Source organism: Chrysochloris asiatica, unplaced genomic scaffold (genome assembly GCF_000296735.1).
Source record: "Chrysochloris asiatica unplaced genomic scaffold, ChrAsi1.0 scaffold00012, whole genome shotgun sequence".
NCBI lineage: Eukaryota > Metazoa > Chordata > Mammalia > Afrosoricida > Chrysochloridae > Chrysochloris > Chrysochloris asiatica.
In genome coordinates this window covers 36472092-36490514 of record NW_006408530.1, presented here as the reverse complement: position 1 = coordinate 36490514, position 18423 = coordinate 36472092, and the positions used below count along the sequence as shown (strand labels likewise).

The following is an 18423-nucleotide window of genomic DNA, read 5'->3' as shown; positions in this document are numbered from 1 at the left end:
ACGGTGCCCCAGAAGCAGGAGCTGTCGTATCCACAGGGTCACTATGAGTCGGAACCGACTCCACAGCACATAACCACCAGTAATATATGTAAAACAATTAGAACATATGCATAACTGAAGTGCTTGAGCTATTATTTTTAATCATCAAAAATCACTAAAAATTTCATCAAATGTACTTCCCAGTCTCATAAGGCTGATTTACAACAAACAATCATTTTATAACTGCCACCTGCTCCTTGGAAACCCTATACAGGGTCGTTATGGGTCGGAATCAACTCGCCGGCACTTGACAACAACAACATCACATAAATATCAAAATTAGTGTAAAATTCAAGGACCTCTGAACTTCCACAATGTAACTCCAGCCTCTTTTAAATTTAATTCTCCACATCTTTCTCCAGTGGAGCAGCTGATAAGTTGGAATGATCAACCTTGATTCCTTGGGAATGTTTTCATTCTGTTATAATACAGCAAAAGGAAATTCACTCTTTAAAATATTTTTAGAATTCCAAAATCTATACATCAACTTATACTTCTTTTAAAGGACATTTTGGGAAGCAATCAAATTACACTCAACTAGTGGTTATGAATTGGGCTGCAAGGTCAGCAGTTCAAAACTACCAGCTGCTTGGTGGGAGAAAGATGAGGCTTTCTGCTCCCATAAAGATTTACAGCCTTGGAAACCCTGTACAGGGTCACTATGAGTCGGAACCGACTCCACGGCACATAACAACACAACACAACACAACACAGCTTTTATATAAATAACAAGTAACCAGAAAAGACAAAGAGGGAAAGCCCCAAAAAGTCTCTTTCCTTTAGCTAATGACCTCTACTTTTTGACTGGAGCACTGGTGGATAAGCAATGGACTGCTAACCACAAGGTCTGCAGTTCAAACCTGCCAGCCACTCCGCATGAAAAACATGAAGCTTTCTGTTTCCATAAAGAGTTACAGCCTAAGAAACCCTGTACAGGACCACGATGAGTCAAAACTGACTTGACAAGATGTAAACAGTATCAACAACTTTATTATTATTGTCATGAAGTAAATTTTTAAAATATTTTCAAATAGGAATGTACAAGCGTTAGCTAAAATTTTGTGTGTTTAGACAAACTGGACATATACTCCAAAGACAGCAATCTCCTCTAATTCAAATTTTAGAAAGCTATTTTGAGGTTGCCCACTTTCCTTAAAAAAACATTTTTTTTTAATTTCCAACGGGGTGATTTGGCCTTGAACGGTGCCCCAGAAGCAGGAGCTGTCGTATCCACGCTTGTCTTGTTTTTTCATTGCCACCAATAAAGATTGTTAGCGCCATAAAATAATAATAATAATAATTTTTCCCCAAGTCAAATATCAAACATTAATTAAAACAAACAAAATACCTTCCCTTCTTCAAAGGAATCTACTTTTATAGTCCTATACTCTTAAATTATATTTTTTGACTGTTTCATTTTCTGTGTTTTGTGTGACCATTGACAAAAACAAACAAAAAAGGGAGACTGACTTTTATAATGCCTATTATTACAGCAAAACCTTCGAAAAGGAAAATTCAAGTAATTTCCACTAAAAGGAGTGATAGGAAACTGGTTAAGACCACACACAGTCTATCAAAGTCACAACACTTTGGAGACCTGAAAACACAAGGCACGTGTCTGTAAAGTCTCAGCTCTCACAGGTTTCACTGCACTTAATTTTCAGAAATAGGTATGCTTTCACTTTGCAGTTATATATTATTACACATCATTTCTTTAATTTAGTTGTCCTGAATTAATAAGCAATTAGTTTATCAGAAGTTAGGTACGCTAAATACTTGATAATATTCAAACTGTCAACAAACAATTCTATTGCAGTTAATCTGCATGTTTGTTTGTTGTTGTTAAGTGCCATGAAGTCAATTTTGACCCATAGCTACCCTGTACAGGGTTTCCAAGGCTCTAACTCTTGACAGGAGTGAGTAGAAAGCCTCACCTTTCTCCCTTGAAGCGGCTGGTAGTTTCAAACTGCTGACCTTCAGGTTCGCAGCCCAATTTGTAACAACTAGATTAATCACATCAATACACATTTATTTCATTATTTGTACTAAAATCAGCAGTCCTAAACAGATTGGTTTTTTTTTTAAATGTGTGTCTTTTCACCAACAATGTAACACTTTCTCAAGTAATGTGCAGCGCGGGAGTGCTGGAGTGCTTAACACTGGTGAAGCACTCAGCAGCTAACCAAAATGTTGGACCCCACCAGCCAGTCGTCAGGAGAAAGATGTGGCAGAACAGAGTACAGCCTTTGAAACCCTGTGATACAGTTGTACCCTGTCCTACTAGGCTGCTGTAAGAGAACTGATTCAATGGCAAGGGGTTTAAAGGAAACAATATAGCTAGCAGTGGGCTCTAGAGTCAAGGAGAACCACAAGGTGCGGTGCTGTAGGATAAGCACTGCACTGCTAACCACAAGGTTAGCTGTTTAAACCCACAAGACACTCCTTGGAAATCTTTCTCAGGGTGGCTATGAGTCAGAGCCCACTTGATGGCACTTAACAACAATACTTCATAAGGGTAAGTGAAAAAGAAGATCCCCAATGAAATGGACTGGCACAGTGACAGGAGCAATGGGTTCAAGTATAGCAACAATTGTGAGGATTGTGAGGCAGCCAGAGGTCAGGGCAATGTTTTGTTCTATTATGCATATGCAAGGTGGCTGTGAGTCGGAACTGACTCAATAGCACCTAACAACAACAACCTACTTCATGGGAGCACAGTGGCTCTATAGGGTAAGCACTGCACTGGGAACCACCAGGTTGACTGAGCACAGGAGGCACTCCACATAAAAAAATATGCGGCCATTTGCTCCCACTGAGATTTATAGGGTCATTATGAATCAGAACTGACTGGATGGCAGTTAACAGCAACAAGGACCGACTTCATGAGGCCTCTGAAAATGTTTTTTGGTTTTGATACAATTATTTGATACAAATAGTTGTATCAAAAACAAAAACTCTTAAAACCCTTGAAATGGCTTATATTCTGCTACAATGAAACCTGTGAGCACTGGAACTCAAGACTGTTTTGTTTTTCCCAGTCTTTAAAATGCTCCCTCTGCAACAGGGTGCACTCTTACTGCTTTGCTATCTCTTGTTTGAGTGGAAAACATGACAGTTTTTCTTCTTTGACAGGTTTCTATCTTACACAGATTATGGCTTTTGCAGCTTTTAATTTAATATGTCTTTCAAATAACTGAATTCCAACAACCACTAAAATGAATGGCGGTGGGGGTGATGGTGGTAGGCTGTGGAATCAGTTCCAACTCATAGAAACCCTGTATAGGGCTTCTGAGGCAGTAAATCTTTACAGGAACAGAAAACCTCACCGAACTACTTACCTTGAGGTTAGCAGGCCAACTTGTAACTATTACTCTGCCAGAGCTCCTTAAGATGAATTAGGTCTAAAATTTAAAACCTTAAAACAAGTTATTTTAAAGGCGTTTATCTTATGAAAGTCTTTTTCTTGCTGTCTACAGAGTGCTACTTTTTTTAAAAAACAAGTTGTTTAAGATGTCATGTTGCTTAATCAAGCTGCATCCTATATCTCAGCTAAGGACAAAACGAAAATCCCTAAAGTTCAACTTTTACCTGTTGTTTCCATACTATTAAACACAGTAAAAATAAATTCTTTTGAGGTGGGTGTTATGGCTGACACAGAGAGGTGCAGTAGAAAGGAAAAGAGACACTTGTGACTCTACACAAATACAAGACTGTCTTCTCTTCCCTCACTGTGATAAGTATGTGCGGACTGTCCCTGCTCTCATTGCAGTATCATGCTAGGAGAGTTAAACACAGGGTGTAAGGATTACTTGAGTTTGAAAGAATGTGAACTTGGCAGTTGATGCTAGTGGTAGTAAATACACACCAAGGAAAATGTCAAGGTTCAGTTCTTAGGACAAGAATTGGAAAGAAATTTTGAAATAAAATTATTAAATTCCACAAAGAAGTCACCTGGAAAACTCAGGATATCTGCTGTCTTTTTGTTATCAATTTGTAAACATTTTATTATGTTGCTATCTTTTCTTTTATGATACACATAAAAGTCTACACGGAGTTACAAAACAACCAGCACACAAATAATCACTATCCTATTCAGAAGAACCAAATTTAAAGCATTAATTCAATAACACTGTTGTTAAGTGCCATCGATTCCGACCCATAGCGACCCTGTATAGGGTTTCCAAGGAGAAGCTGGTGAGCTTGAACCACCGACCTTGTAGTTCAAACACTTTACAGTCTGACACATTAGCCCACAGTGCTTAATAATTCATGAATATTAATATTGTTGCTGTTAAGTGACATCCATTCGGTTCCCTGTGTAAGTTTCTAAGGCTTTGAATCTTTGATAGAACACCTGTGTTCATCTTTCTCCCACACAGGGGCTGACAGGTTCAAACCATGAACCTTGTGGTTCACAATCCAGTGCTTATCATATGGAGCCACAGAATTTCCCTTGGTAAACTATAAAGCACATTAATGTAGTGTTACTATTACTTAACTGCTTTGTTTTTGCCTCATTATGCCAGTGGCTACTACAGGTACGGAGTTTGATTAAGGAGGCTACAAATTCCAATACAATGACAGAGATGCATTCAAATACTTTTATTACAGTGAAATTTTGTTATAGGAAACATACTGTTAGTCCAAGGATTTAGCTGTTTCCAATATATTGAGGGAGAGGGAGACTGTAGGATAAGCAGGACCATGACAGAGGGAAAGTTAAGCCTACCTTGAACTGAATTCTCCTCCAGACTAAGTACTTTGCCATCTTAGGAAGTAGGATGTGATAAGAGATCTGCTGTCAGCATAAGCTGACCACTCACCATTCACAAATGTTCCTGTTATCAGCTCACTCATGAAGCCAAGTCATATAGCCACAATTTTTAAAAGGAATATTAATATTGTCACTTTTTTTTCCCCTTTCAATTTTCATTTTATTAGCTTCAACTTATAAATTATAATGATAATCCCCAAATATTCATCTTCATTCCTGAAGTTCCAGTACTTTTAACTTCTCCTAGGACATTTCTAAGTATAAATTATCATTCTAATGCAACAATAAATTCCAATTTAATTCAGTTTCTTCAAATCAACTTTGGTATTACCCAATCTTGAAATCTTCACTGACGCCTACTTACCATCGATCCATGCGTGGTGCTGTAGGATAAGCAAAGGACTGCAAGGTCAGTTTGAACAAGGTCAGCAGTTCAACATCATCAGCTGACCATTGGAAACCCTATACAGGGTTGCTATGAGTTGGAACTAACTCGATGGCACTTAACAACAAGAATCAACTGCCAAATCTTAGCAGTACCTCCTTCACAATCTTTCAAATCAGCAAAAACATTCTGACTACAGGAGGCGCTGTGCTACATCCTTACAAACTTCAGTCCAATAAAAGAAGGGGCTCACCAATCATAAGAATTACAAAGTACTGTCCTCATATAATGTACCAGGCACTGTGCTGAAACCTTTCATGAGTTATCTCAAAACAAATCACTGAGACAGATTCTATTACCTCCAAATTACAGATGGGAAAACGATACTTACAATGTTTGAAAGACACAGTTACATATAGTTAGTAAATGGTAGAGCTTGAACTCAAAATCTGATCTACAAAGTCCTTACTAACCACAAACAAACAGTATTAACTGCCAGATGAAAGGTACAAACAAAACAAAAGAAGTAATCTTTCTCAAACTCCCTCTTCTGCTCCAGTTCAACTGTTAATACCCTATTTCAGAAGTTCTGGCAAAGCTTGTGCTGAGTGGGCCACTTAAGAATCATCTAGGAAGGCTATTTAAATACACATTTCCAGACACAATCCTAAGGAGTCCTGGTAGTGCAATGGGTTAAACATTGGTCTACCAACCAAAAAGGGTCAGTGGTTTTAACCTACCATAAACTCCATGGGAGAAGATGAGGCAGTGTGCTTCCATAAAGACTTACAGCTTTGGATCCTCTCTGGAGGTCTACTGTGAGTCAGAATCTACTATGGGTCACTATGAATCAGAATTGACACCATGGCAGTGGGTTTTGGTTTTTCAACTTAAATGCCTTTGAAGTCACAATCTTGCCTGGTGCACAGTAGGTGCTCAGCAAGTGTTTGTTAGTTGCTGTCTAGAAGGCAGGCCTGACTCAAGATGAGCACAGGCACAACAGAATGATCAGTAGCAGGGAGTTGTGATCCACAGGGCTTTCACTGGCTGATTTTCAAAAGCGGATCACCAGGCCTTTCTTACTGGTCCATATTAATCTAGACGCTGAAACCTGTTCAGCATCATAGCAACACACAAGCCACCAATGACAGGATGAATAGTAGCAACACATGAGGTACATTCCGTTTGTCCCACATTTTATGACATAGCCCTCAAATCATCAACAAAGGGAAGGGTGAAGCATACTAGAAGGGCCAAACACAAGAAAGCCCTTTCCTCTGTACATTACTCTTCAAAAAATACTCTTATACCTCTGTCCAAATATTTATTGGCTCCAATTCTATCTTCACTAGACTCGCCTGATTCTTCCTGACCACAATAATCTCATTTCTTTTAACTTACAGAACAGCTACTAAATGTCCAAAAAATACATATGCTAACAATTGATTAAATGTAATCTTCTAACTTCCTCTAGTTTTTAAAATGATTTTTCCTTTCATTTAGATTCTTGAGGTTAACTGCATTATATGTTTTCATTATTATTCCAAGAGTACCTGGGTGGCTGCTTATGTGCCTAGAGGGCTGCTGATGTACATGGTAAATATCAGTTTGACAATACCACTTTTTCTATGTGTGCAAAACACACCCACTGCTGCCATTATGTCAATTCTGACTCACAGCTACTTTTCAGAACTGAGTAGAAATGCTTCCTAGGGTATCCGAGACGCAAATGTTTATAGGAGCAGACAGCCTCATCTTTCTTGCCTGGTACATTTGAATCCTGTGGTTAGCAGACCAATATGTAACCCACTATACCACCAGGACTCTCTGTCTGTGCAAATCAACGTTAAATTACTGGGTTTTGTTCTTTAAAAACATCATGAATAAATTTCTTTAAATTATCTAGATGATTTTAAATTGTCATTGGTTCATCCTCTAAGTTAAAAAAAAAAAACAAAAAACTATATAATCCAATGGCTCTGCCATACTTATTTGCTGTGATATTTTGGGCAAGTAGCTTAACCTCTTTAAAATTAAATTTTATTGTCCTAAAGACAAGCTAAAGGAACTCTGGTAACGTAGTGGTTACGAATTGGGCTGCGAACCGCAAGGTCAGCAGTTCGAAACTACCAGCTGTTGCGCGGGACAATGATGAGGCTTTCTGCTCCCATAAAGATTTACAGCCTTGGAAACCCTGTACAGGGTCGCTATGAGTCGGAACCGACTCCACGACACATAACAACAACAAAGACAAGCTAATACTTCTTGAAGCAAAGATAATACGTCATAGGTTGATGTCAAAAGTAAATGACGGTATGGAGAAGTGAGGGAAAAACAGCAATGAAGCTGCGAGCTAAGCCCTACAATGTTCAACAGACTCCTGTGAACCCAGGTAGAGACCTGGTTATCCAGCAGTGTGTCAAGAACTGGGGACTCTTCGGCCCAGAGTCAGTGACATAGCCACAGAGGACTAGAGTGGAGAGTGAAGCATCCAGCTGATAAGAAGTGAGGACATATGCACAAGAACACCCACACTTGCAGATAATTCCCACTTGACCTGGCTTCAATGACTGGATGATCAGAGCTCAACCTACACCTATGGATGCAGTAGCTCAAAAGAGGGAACAATTCTTTACAGCAAGGATCATTCCCACCCCCTCCACACACAGAGTAGACAGGGATGGGTAACTTGGACATTGGCTGCCCAAAATGCTACAAAGGCAAGAAGTGACTAGCTTACAAGCTTTCAAGAGGGAACCTAGATCCAGAGGGTGTGAAGGAAGGTAGAATTCTCCACTGAGTAGTATCCAATCTGTCTAGGCGGGGCTGATGAAAGGAAATGCGGATAGGTCTCTTGTGATACAATAGTGAATAATTGTCATCAGGACTGACTGTTGAGGTTGGAAATGTAAAGGTAGAGATTTTGTAGCAAGGAGGGGAGTGATTAATTTTGCAGTCTAGGAGCAGAGGTTCCTGGTGCCATCAAGGGAGAAGAGCAAAGTGTGGGACCCTACCCAGAGAAGCAGTGATACCTGAGATGGAGGCAGAGATGATGACATGGAGAGATGGAGCAGCTGGGGACTTTAGACCCAGAGAGGGAGAGGGGCTGTGTGCTGATGACCAGGGGACAGGCTTGCAGGGTATACCACCCTTTGGTTGGTTGATGGTGTATGGAGGGGATTGTAACCATGGCAATGAAACAATATATTATAAGATAAATGTAAAACTAATGTTCTCCCATGTAAACTATCACATAATTCACAATAAACATTAAAAAAATAAAATAAAATGAGGGAACTCTACAGAGAGGATCATTCCCACCTCCTTGATACACAGGGTGGACAGGGAGGGGGAACTTAGACACTGGCTACCCAAAATAGGGGACTACAAAGGCAAGAAGTGACAGATTTACAAGCTTTCAATAGGGAACCTAGCTCCAGAGGATATAGGGAAAGGTAGCATCTCCAATGAATTGGTTCCAACCTGTCTTGTTGTTGTTGTTGTTAAGTGCCATCGAGTCGGTTCCGACCCATAGCGACCCTGTACAGGGTTTCCGAGGGTGTAAATCTTTACGGGAGTAGAAAGCCTCATCTTTCTCCCGCGGAGCGGCTGGTAGTTTCGAACCGCTGACCCTAAGGTTCGCAGCCCAATTTGTAACCACTACGCTACCAGAGCTCCTTTCCAACCTGTCTAGATGGAGTTAATACAAGGTGAGGCTGAAAGAATTCCTGTGGTTCAATAGGGAATGATTGCTATCAGGTCTGACAGTGAGTGTTAGAAAGAGGAGGGGAGTTGCTGATTTTGCAGTACAGAAGCAGAGATGCCTAGAACCATCAGAGGCGAAAAGCCAAGTGTAAGACCCTGTCCGGAAAGGCAGTGACACTGGGGATGGAGGCAGAGACAATGAGGTGGAGAGAGGGAGCAGCTGGGGACTATGGACTCAGGGAGGGAGAGGGGTTGTGTGCTGGCGGCCAGGGGGGCAAGACTGTTTGATGCTGCATGCAGGGGACTGTGATCATTGCAATGACACAAAGTACAATAGGATGAAGGTAAAGATACTGTTCACCCATATAAACTAACACATAATTCACAATAAAAACTTTTTAAAAAGTAAATGAGGTAATAGAAAGCATTTAGCACAGAACCTGACACAAGATAATCCTTGATAAATACCAGCTATTATTATTCACTGATGAACAAAACCTAGAGAGTAATTTTTTCGCGAGATTAAATCTAAGCAACATGACAAGGAAATAAACAATCTAGGAATTCACATATCCACAGGAAAAAAATCTAATCCTGAATGTCAGAAAGATTTGCAAAGAAAGGTTTTCCTAATGAATTAAATCATTCCCTTAAGTTTAGAACTATGTTTAAAAAGATTACTTTAAACAGAAGTAAGTGGTGGTGGTTATGTGCCATGGGGTCGGTTCCGACTCATAGCAGCCCTGAATATAGCGTTTCAGAGGCCATAAATCTTTACGGGAGCAGAAAGCCTCATCTTCCGTGGAAACCCTGGTAGTTTCGAACTGCTGACTGTGAGAACAGCAGCCTGAATGGTAATCATTATACTATCAGAGCTCCGTGTGAAATAAGTAGGGTAAACTTTACTAATAAAGTAATTTGCATAGTTCTGAAAAGGGTCTCTGGAAACTTCATGTGTAAAAGAAAAAACCACAGGGTTTGACCTCAAAAAAACTTAAATCTAAATAGCAATTCACACTGCATGATAACTATGTGACATTCAAAAAGTAATTTAAATTTTCTAATCCTGTTTTCTCACTAGTAAATTAAATTCTTACAGCTGTCACCAGATGAAATGCTACCACGATTGAGTCAATTCTGACTTACAGTGACCCTGTAGAGTTTCCAAGGCTAGAAGTCTTTTTGGATTAGAAACCCTCATCTTTCTCCAAAGGAACAGCTGGTAGGTTTGATCTGCAGATCCTGCAGTTAACAGTCCAGTGCTTTTCCTACAGTGCCACCAGGGATTATGTAAATAAAAGCCAAGCCAGCAAGCCCTCTTCCACTCATGGATCTTTCTTTCCCTTCTGTGCTTAAAAAGTCTGAATTGTGTTTTATAATGAAGCTGAAAAGTTGATTAGATACAGTAGATACACATTCCAAAGTCAATATTTCAAGTAAAAATTGGCAGGCAAGAAAGAGTGATTTCAGGTAAGTGTAAGTAAAAATCTGACTTCTCAATAGGAGCATGTTTGTTATACTTATTTCACAGAAAACATATCAAGAGTAAGAATTGTAATGAATACTGTTTTGTAACAATTCTGTGAATGTTTTTGCCTTAGATGATACAGATATGTTGTTGTCAAGTACTGTGGAGTAGGTTCCAACTCATAGTGACCCTGCAAAGGGTTTCTGAGGCTGTAAATCTTTACCGGAGCAGAACACCTCATCTTTCTGCCATGGAACCACTGGCAGTTTCGAACTGCTGACCTTGAGATTGGCAGCCTGAGTCATAACCACTATGCTACCAGAGATCCTCGATATAGCATTGCTATTAAATACTAGATCAAAATACATAACGAACATCATTTATGCTTTCCTTCACCCACCCAGCTCTTCCCCACAGCTCTTGGACCAAGATCATCCTACTACAAATAGCCAGATAGGGTCACAGGGTGAATGCTCTTGGACCAAGATCATCCTATCCCTTATAGCCAGAACATGGTCACAAGGTGAATAAAGTGACCTCCTGACTCATTGATTGCAACAAAATATTTATGCTTACCTCTTAAGATTTAAGAAGTTTAAATCAATTAGGGAAATCCTCAATTCATTCTAACTCTGCAGACATCAAAGACTTCTTTTCTATAAAGCTATATTATATTAGCCTCTGAATCATAATCAATGGAAATAATTTACCAATGCAGTGCTGATCAGGAGAGAGAAAAATGGCATAAAAGGAAAAAGGAGATTTAACAATGCAAAGCTCCATAACCAGGAAGTGACATACCTAAAGCATTAAATAAATTTCCTTATTTGCTTTGAAGGTTAGAAAATTGGAGTAAAAACACACAAAAAATAATTTAGGATAATCTTAGGATACAATATTTTTAAAATAACATACTTTCAATTGCATTTGTCACTCACAGAAGGGCTAATATTGTATGAGACCGCTATTTTAAAAAGTCAAAAATGTTATCATGCTAAAAAAAGTAGTCACTGGCTAGAAGGCAGACACATATTAACTTAGGTAACAGGGAAAGTAACTGAAAAAATTAAAGAAAGAAAATTTCATACTTTCTTTACTCTAGTGGCAGGTTTGAGCTCTACAGTTCAGTTTTAAAGCAATCAGCTTTAGCGATGAGAATCTTTGAGCCCAAATTTTATTCTACATTTCCTTTGCAATGTTGTTTTTGTTGTTAAGTGCCATCAAATCAGTTCTAACTCATAGGGACCCTGTATATAGGGTTTCTGAAGAATAGGTGGTGGGTTTTGAACTGCTAATTTTGTGGTATGCAGTCCTGTGTTGATCTTACAGTACCACACCAGACCAAAAATATGTAGCAATGTGACATCAATATGAAGGAAGTATTTCTTTCTGAATACTTTTCAAAATGATAATTTTCTTTTATGATCTTAGCCTAGGTGATTCTTCTTATTTTGACTTCTGTTGGAGGATCCCTAATTTTAAATTTTGCAATACACTCCATTTCCTAAATCTTACAACTTTTCTTCTCTAATACCACCAACTTGCAAAGATGATCAATTCTTTCTGCCACCTTTTGTCTTATATAATGAAATGGAGTGAGCAACTTGATTCAAGTTGTAATTTTTCACTTACATTAAATGGATAATTGTAATTAGAGACCTAAAAGATGAGTGTACCCTGCAAAGCATAAAGGAACAAACAAATTGCTAGGTACACAATGTGTATTTGGGGACCACAGTATTCTGGAACACAAAACTCCCCGTTATGGCCTTACTTCGAGATGAGTATCACTGGCCCAATCTTAACTAGATATGTGTTTTAAGAACTGAAGGTTTAGCTTTGCTGATAGAAACCTTTAACAGAAGGTTTTACATTTAATAGAAAACTTTAAACTCCAAAAATACTTTTGAGTATCAGAAGAAATAAATCTCTCTAGGTTGTACTTCAGATTGCAAAACAGATGGTAAAAGATAAGAGAGTTAGGGGTCACAAGGACTCCTATTCCATCCATTGTTAGATGAGACCAACAGCAGTGTCAATATTAAGACAAATATCCTAGGTATAGATGAAATCCCTGCCCCCATTCATCCTGTTCACTCAGCAAGTTTTTACACTCAAGGTTGCCCTTTCAGAAATGAGGTCATTTAAGGGGAGAGCTCTAGTAGCATAGTGGTTACGAGTCAGGCTGCCAACTTCAAGGTCAGCAGTTCGAAACAACCAGCGGATCCGCAGGAGTAAGAGGAGGCGTTCTGCTCCCGTAAAGATTTACAGCCTCGGAAACGCTGTGCAGGGTCATTAGGAGTCGGAACCGGACCTCACATTACCTACCAACAATAAACAACTTAGATGAGATTATTTAGTTTGAAGGGGGCTTCAAAAAATTTGTGAGAAAATGAAATTTTAAAATAATGCAATCTCCCCAATGTTTTGAAGACTCTTCGTATAGTAATTCAAAAAGTATTAAAACTGTATTTCCAAAGAAAAAAATTGGAAAAAGTAACACACTACATGATATCAGCATGTGTATTAATGAGATGATTATGTATAACTATTTTTATTGATAGTCCTGTAATTTCAATTAAATACTAAGCACATAGCAGTATTTTTCACTTTAACCAAGCACACTAGAAAAGAAACTTAGATTGAATCTGATTTTAAAACTGACCCTAAGCAAAACTAATTACCAAAGAGACTGAGGGAAGGGGGAAGAAAAAAACACTGGTTCAGAGAAATTAGACTGGATTAAGAAGGAACTTTAACTGGCCTTTAGAAACAATCTCTAGAAGTTCTGAAGCTAGACTAGGCATTCTAGAGAAAAATATAAAGAAGTCAGTTGCTTCCTTATGCACTGTGGAGACTTTAGAAACTGCCACACTAATAGAAATTTATGATCATGAATGTAAGAGAAAGTTTACAAAGCAAAAGAGAGACGGGCATATTAGTACTTTAAATAATAATATGCTGAGTACTAAAAGGTTGGCAATCCTCATCTTAGTATTAGCGCCTCTAAGAAAATACACTAGACTGTTTTCAGGATTAAAGAGATGTAATGATAATAACAGCACAGTACAACAATCAAAGTACCTCCAATATTTCAACAAAAGACGTTCTACGTTAAAACAGTCTTTTTCTCTACATAAGCATACATGTTGTTAATTGGCCTGTGATCTACATCAGTATTTTAAGTCCTCTTCACTTTCACTCTATTGTGCATAGGGTCTATGAGTTGGTACCAACTCTATGGCAGCTAACAACCGTAACAAGTATGCATAATGTGCTTGTAACGCTATGCCTACTATTTCAAAAGGAACGTCCACTTCAATACTATTTTATATCTTCGTGAAACTACACTATCGTTAATGAAATCCTTGCAAATTAAAGCACATGCCTTTAATACTTCCCCATCTTCCTTAGGTTTCAAGACACCGCATCAGAATGAATGTGTACAACTTAAGTGTATTTTCCTGGGTACCTTCCTTCCTCCCACCCCATGGAACACCAAAACATTTTTTTTTTTTTTTAAGTTCACATAAACTGTTACCTAGCACCAGTAATCCGATCGATTTAAAACCTACTCAATTTTGAAAGTTCTAATAAGATGTGCTCAGGTTGGAAACGAAAAACTACCTTATAAGGGTATAAAAGGCTGAAAGCAGGAAGAGGCTTTGACAAAACTAAGGAAGTTGCAGCGCGCTTGCTCACTGGGGGACTTTTTTTGAGCTCGAGAAGTAACACATGACATTTTCTCAAATTAAAAGGTGACTTGGTTCGCCGGTAAAAACGCAGTGGGCAATGGAAAAGGCCGGGGATCCAAAGGGAGAGGAGATGGGTGGCCAAGCGAAAGCCCCCGTCCGGGCTTCCCATTCGGAGTCCGGTGCTCCCCTTCCCCACCCACACCCGGCAGTGTTGTCACAGGCAGCTTGCAAAACCTCCAAGGAGCGCGCCTCGCGTCTGCCTCCTCTGCCAGCCGGCCCCCGAGCTCCGACCCGCGCCCAGCAGCAGGAGGGGGCGCACAGAGAAAGAGCTGGGTGGGCCGGCTCGGCGCCCACCCCACCACAACAGCGGCCCCCCAGGAGCGAGGTCCCCACACCTCGGGCGGCGCTGCCCACCGCGGTGGGGGAAGGGTCGGGAGGGGGTCGCGCCGACTAAGCGGTTCCCAGCGGGGTTCTGCGCCCGATGCCACCTCCACAATCCCAGGAGGATGAGGCAAGGGGGCGCGAGCGAGGCTCCCGGCTCCGGGCCCCACCCGTGGTGACCCGGGGAGCCAGGGACTGACAGAGCCGGCGGCTGCACCTCTCCGCACCATTCATCCGCAGGCCGCCTCCCACCCCGCCATTTTTCCTCCTCCGCCTCAGTTTCCCCACCCCCGCTCATGAAGCCCATCCGCTGCGTCCCCGGTCAAGCCCTTACCCCGTGCCACAGTCCACCACACAGGCCGGCAGCCGTCCCGCCATCTTCCTCCACGCCTGCTGCTGCCGCTGCCGCCGTCTGCTCCGCGCTGGTTGGGGCCGGGGATTAGCGGCGGAAGATGAGGGCTATCTGACCATCCACAGCCGGGCCGCCCTCTCCGTCTGGGGGGTGGGGGAAGCCGTGAAGCCGAAGCGGTAGCGAGAAAGCAGCAGGCTGGGTCAGCGGCTACCACTTCCGCAACCCAGGCGGGCAATCCCCGCCCTGCCCCGCCGCGGCCTCCTCCCCCTCTCTCTTCTCTCCTCCTCACTCTGCCCCCACCCTACAACTTCTTCCCCTCACGCTGCTTTTCCCCGGGAAGCCAAGATGGCCGCCGTTGCCGACGCCCCGGCCAGGCCAGGCCCAGGCCATCGGCTCTCCCCCTTCCTGCTCTGAGCGGGCGGGGCGAGAGAGCATGCGCAGTGAGGCGACGGCCGCCGGCCAGGTTCCCGTCCGGACGTTAATGAAATGCACTTCGGGTTTTCCAAGCGGATAGAGACCGAAAAGTGAGCCTGAGCCTGAATCTCCAGTTCTTCCGAAGCTGCAAAGGGGTTTTTGATCCGTCCTTAAGGTTTTAGTTTCAGTTACTTTATGCTAGGTTGAGAAGGAATGAAAGGGCATCCGCAACCATAAATATCTTTTCCCATGGCCGGGGGGAAAACGACCTATTTGAAATTGTTGTCAGCAGCATAGAGCCATTCTTATAACTCGAGAAGCTGCTTTTCTGGGTGGAAACGAGCGGTGATATCGGAGGGTGAGCAGTGAGGGAACCGGTGAACAAAGGCTTACACGGTCTTTATGCCTTTGTTAAAAGGTTTTATTCAGTTACACTTGTGCTTTGTTTTAGGACTTTAGATTGCAGGCCCCTTCAGAGGGCAGACCTGTACCCTCAAGGAAAGCAAACCTCCCAGGGACCTAATTCTGTGTGATATATTGTACACAGACAAACCTTCATTTAAAGCTTTTGGGTGATGACAATGATTTTCCTTTGAAGCAGTAAGATTGTACTGGCAGGGATTGTTGTTGTTAGGTTCATAGGAGTCGATTCTGACTCATAGAGACCCTATATAGGTTTTGAGGCTGTATTATTTTACTGGAGCTGAAAGCCTCTTTCTCCCGCAGAGCTGCTGGTGGATTTGAACTGTCAACCTGTAGTTAGCAGTTCAGTGCTTACCCTAATAAGCCACCAGGGCTCCTTATATCAGGGACCGTTGTTGCTGGTGAGCGCCATGGAGTCGGTTCCGACTCAACCACCCTGTATAGGGTATCCAAGTAGCGGCTGGTGGGTTTGAACTGCAGAACTTGTGTCTAGCAGTCCACTATGTATCCATCCAACAGCGCCACACCAGAACTCAAGTGTTAACTGTTATCATTGAGTGCTGTCCAGTCGGGTCCTACTCGTAGCAATCCAACAGGGTTCCCAAGGAGTGATTGGTGGGTTTGAACTGCCGACCTTACAGATAATAGTCCAGTGCTTGTCCTGTAGCGCCATACCAGGACTCCAGCTGAAGGATTTATTGAAACACGAATTGCCGGATTGTGCCCCAATGTTTTCTGATCAGCTGGTCTGGAACGGGCCCTAAGACTGCAATTCCAATAGGTTTGTAGGTGATGGTCTGACCTAGGTTAACTTTCTCCCCACCAAAATGGTCTTTGGACAGGTCTGCTCATGTGTCGTTGAAATAAAAATGCGTTTCCTAAGAAAGAGGATGGAATAGGTTTTGTTTATTTTTGTTTTTTCATTCACTCATTTGACAATATTCATTTGCTACTCTAGTCTATGGCAGGCAGTGTGTTGGCTGTGGATATTGAGTAGGGTACAAAATAAAAGTCTCTGCTTTCAGTGTATGGTTCACTGGGGAAACTGACAAACTGTGTTAAAAGCAATCGAGCTGAAGGCTATGGGAAATGGGTGAGGAACTGAAGATAGAGAAGGCGTCTCTGAGGAAGTAGTCCTTAAATGCTGAGGTCTGAAGGATAGTAGGAGTTTCAGGAAAGGCAGGGAGGAAAGGGACCCCTCCTGGAAAAGGAAAAAGGCAGGCTCAAGGACTCAGGCAGGAAAGAGCTTAGCTTTATCCACAAATTGAAAGAAGACCTAAGTGGCCAAAGTAAAGTGAGCCAGGGGAGATGAGGAAGAAGCACCTAATGGAAAGCCTTGTAGACTACAGTACTCTAAGCATCTTAAAGTTTATTATAAAAGCAACTTGAAGCCATCAAAGAAATTTAAACAAGAAAATGCTCTAGCTACTTTGTGGAGAATGGATCCATCAGGGTCAAGAGTGAAGTGAATGATTTTCTATCACACATTGTGAACTGGAATTCAGAGGTAGAGGTCTGTGAGGAGGGTGCAGAGAAGTCATTTTTCTTCTTAATGAGTGCCCAGCTACTCAACACAAAGTAAACAAATAATCCAAATGAGAGAAGAGAAGCTTTTCTCAGAAATTATCTTCCAAGAAGTCAAACAGAAATGGTTCTCCTTCACTTGCATAGTTTTTTGTTGTTTTGTTTTCCTCTGTATTTTAGAAGTAGATGCTAGATGGGATTTTTCATTGCCTCTGGTAGTATAGTGGTTAAGAGTCAGGCTGCTGCTAACCTTAAGGTCAACAGTTCAAAACTACCAACCATTCTGTGTGAGAAAGATGAGCCTTTCTGCTCCCGGAAAGATTTACAGCCTCATAAACCTTATACAGTGTCACTGTGAGTCAGAACTGACTTAATGGCACATAACGACCACTGCCACTTCAGAGTTCTGGTGTGGCACTGTGGGTTAATGCAGTGAACTAACTACAAGGTCAGTGGTTCAAGCTCACCAGCCACTCCTCAGAAACCCTACACAGGTTTGCTATGAGTCAGAACTGACTCAGTGTCATTTAACAACAACCACCTTCAGTTAGGCAAGGTGGTTTGGGAGAATAGATGCCTGAAGATTGGCTCTGATACAAGAGAGAGATGTGGCTTGGTAGGGGTAGAATAAATAAATGAAAACTCTTGTCTCACCAGATACAGACAGTTAAGAGAATTGAAGGGGCCATATCATTGGACCCTAAGGGTTAGGAACTTGAGCAGATCAGGCTAGGCAGCCCATGCTGGTAACCCATCAAGATGATTGCTCACACTCAGGCCTTGAGTTGTCATGGAAGTAGTTACAACAAAGTTAAAAAACTCTAGTGCACCCAGGGTCCAAGCTGGTAATGGAACAAGTGAAGGAAGCCAGGAGGCAGGTATGGCCAAGTGGGGGCCCACATCCTGCCAGAAGGCAGACTAAAACTGTTACTATGCAATAATGTAGACCAGGCGTCACCACAGCCACCTATTTTCAAGAGAAGTACAAAAGCTGTATTTTTATCTGATGGTAACGAATTCTCCGCAGGTCATATCTGCCCTGTGGGTTACTAGGTAGCAACACCCTTTGATTAGAGAAGCTGAATATTGCTTGGCCGTGTGTTGCATTCCAATATGAAGCTCATCTCAGTACTAGGCCCTGCATCTCATTTTGTAGGCATGAGAAAAGCTTCTAGCCCAATCACTTTCACACAGACTGTTAGAAGTGTTTGGGAACTTCCAATGCTTGTTCCTCATAATGTCTAACCGAACACTTGAGTTGCT

General features: G+C 41.6%; 1 protein-coding gene across 2 annotated transcripts in view; it reads right to left on the bottom strand.

Moving 5' to 3' along the window:
• The window catches only part of LOC102834236 (actin-related protein 3-like), a 75036-nt gene extending 59994 nt beyond the window's left edge, over positions 1-15042 (bottom strand). Inside the window, exon 1 of one of the 2 annotated variants that reach the window (XM_006834590.1) lies at positions 14782-15042. In XM_006834590.1, coding sequence (XP_006834653.1) covers positions 14782-14825 — 44 coding nt within the window. In that variant the 5' untranslated portion in view covers positions 14826-15042. The remainder of the gene's footprint in view (positions 1-14781) is intronic. The other variant, XM_006834591.1, reaches the window with a different exon arrangement.
• Positions 15043-18423: the final 3381 nt, after the last annotated feature.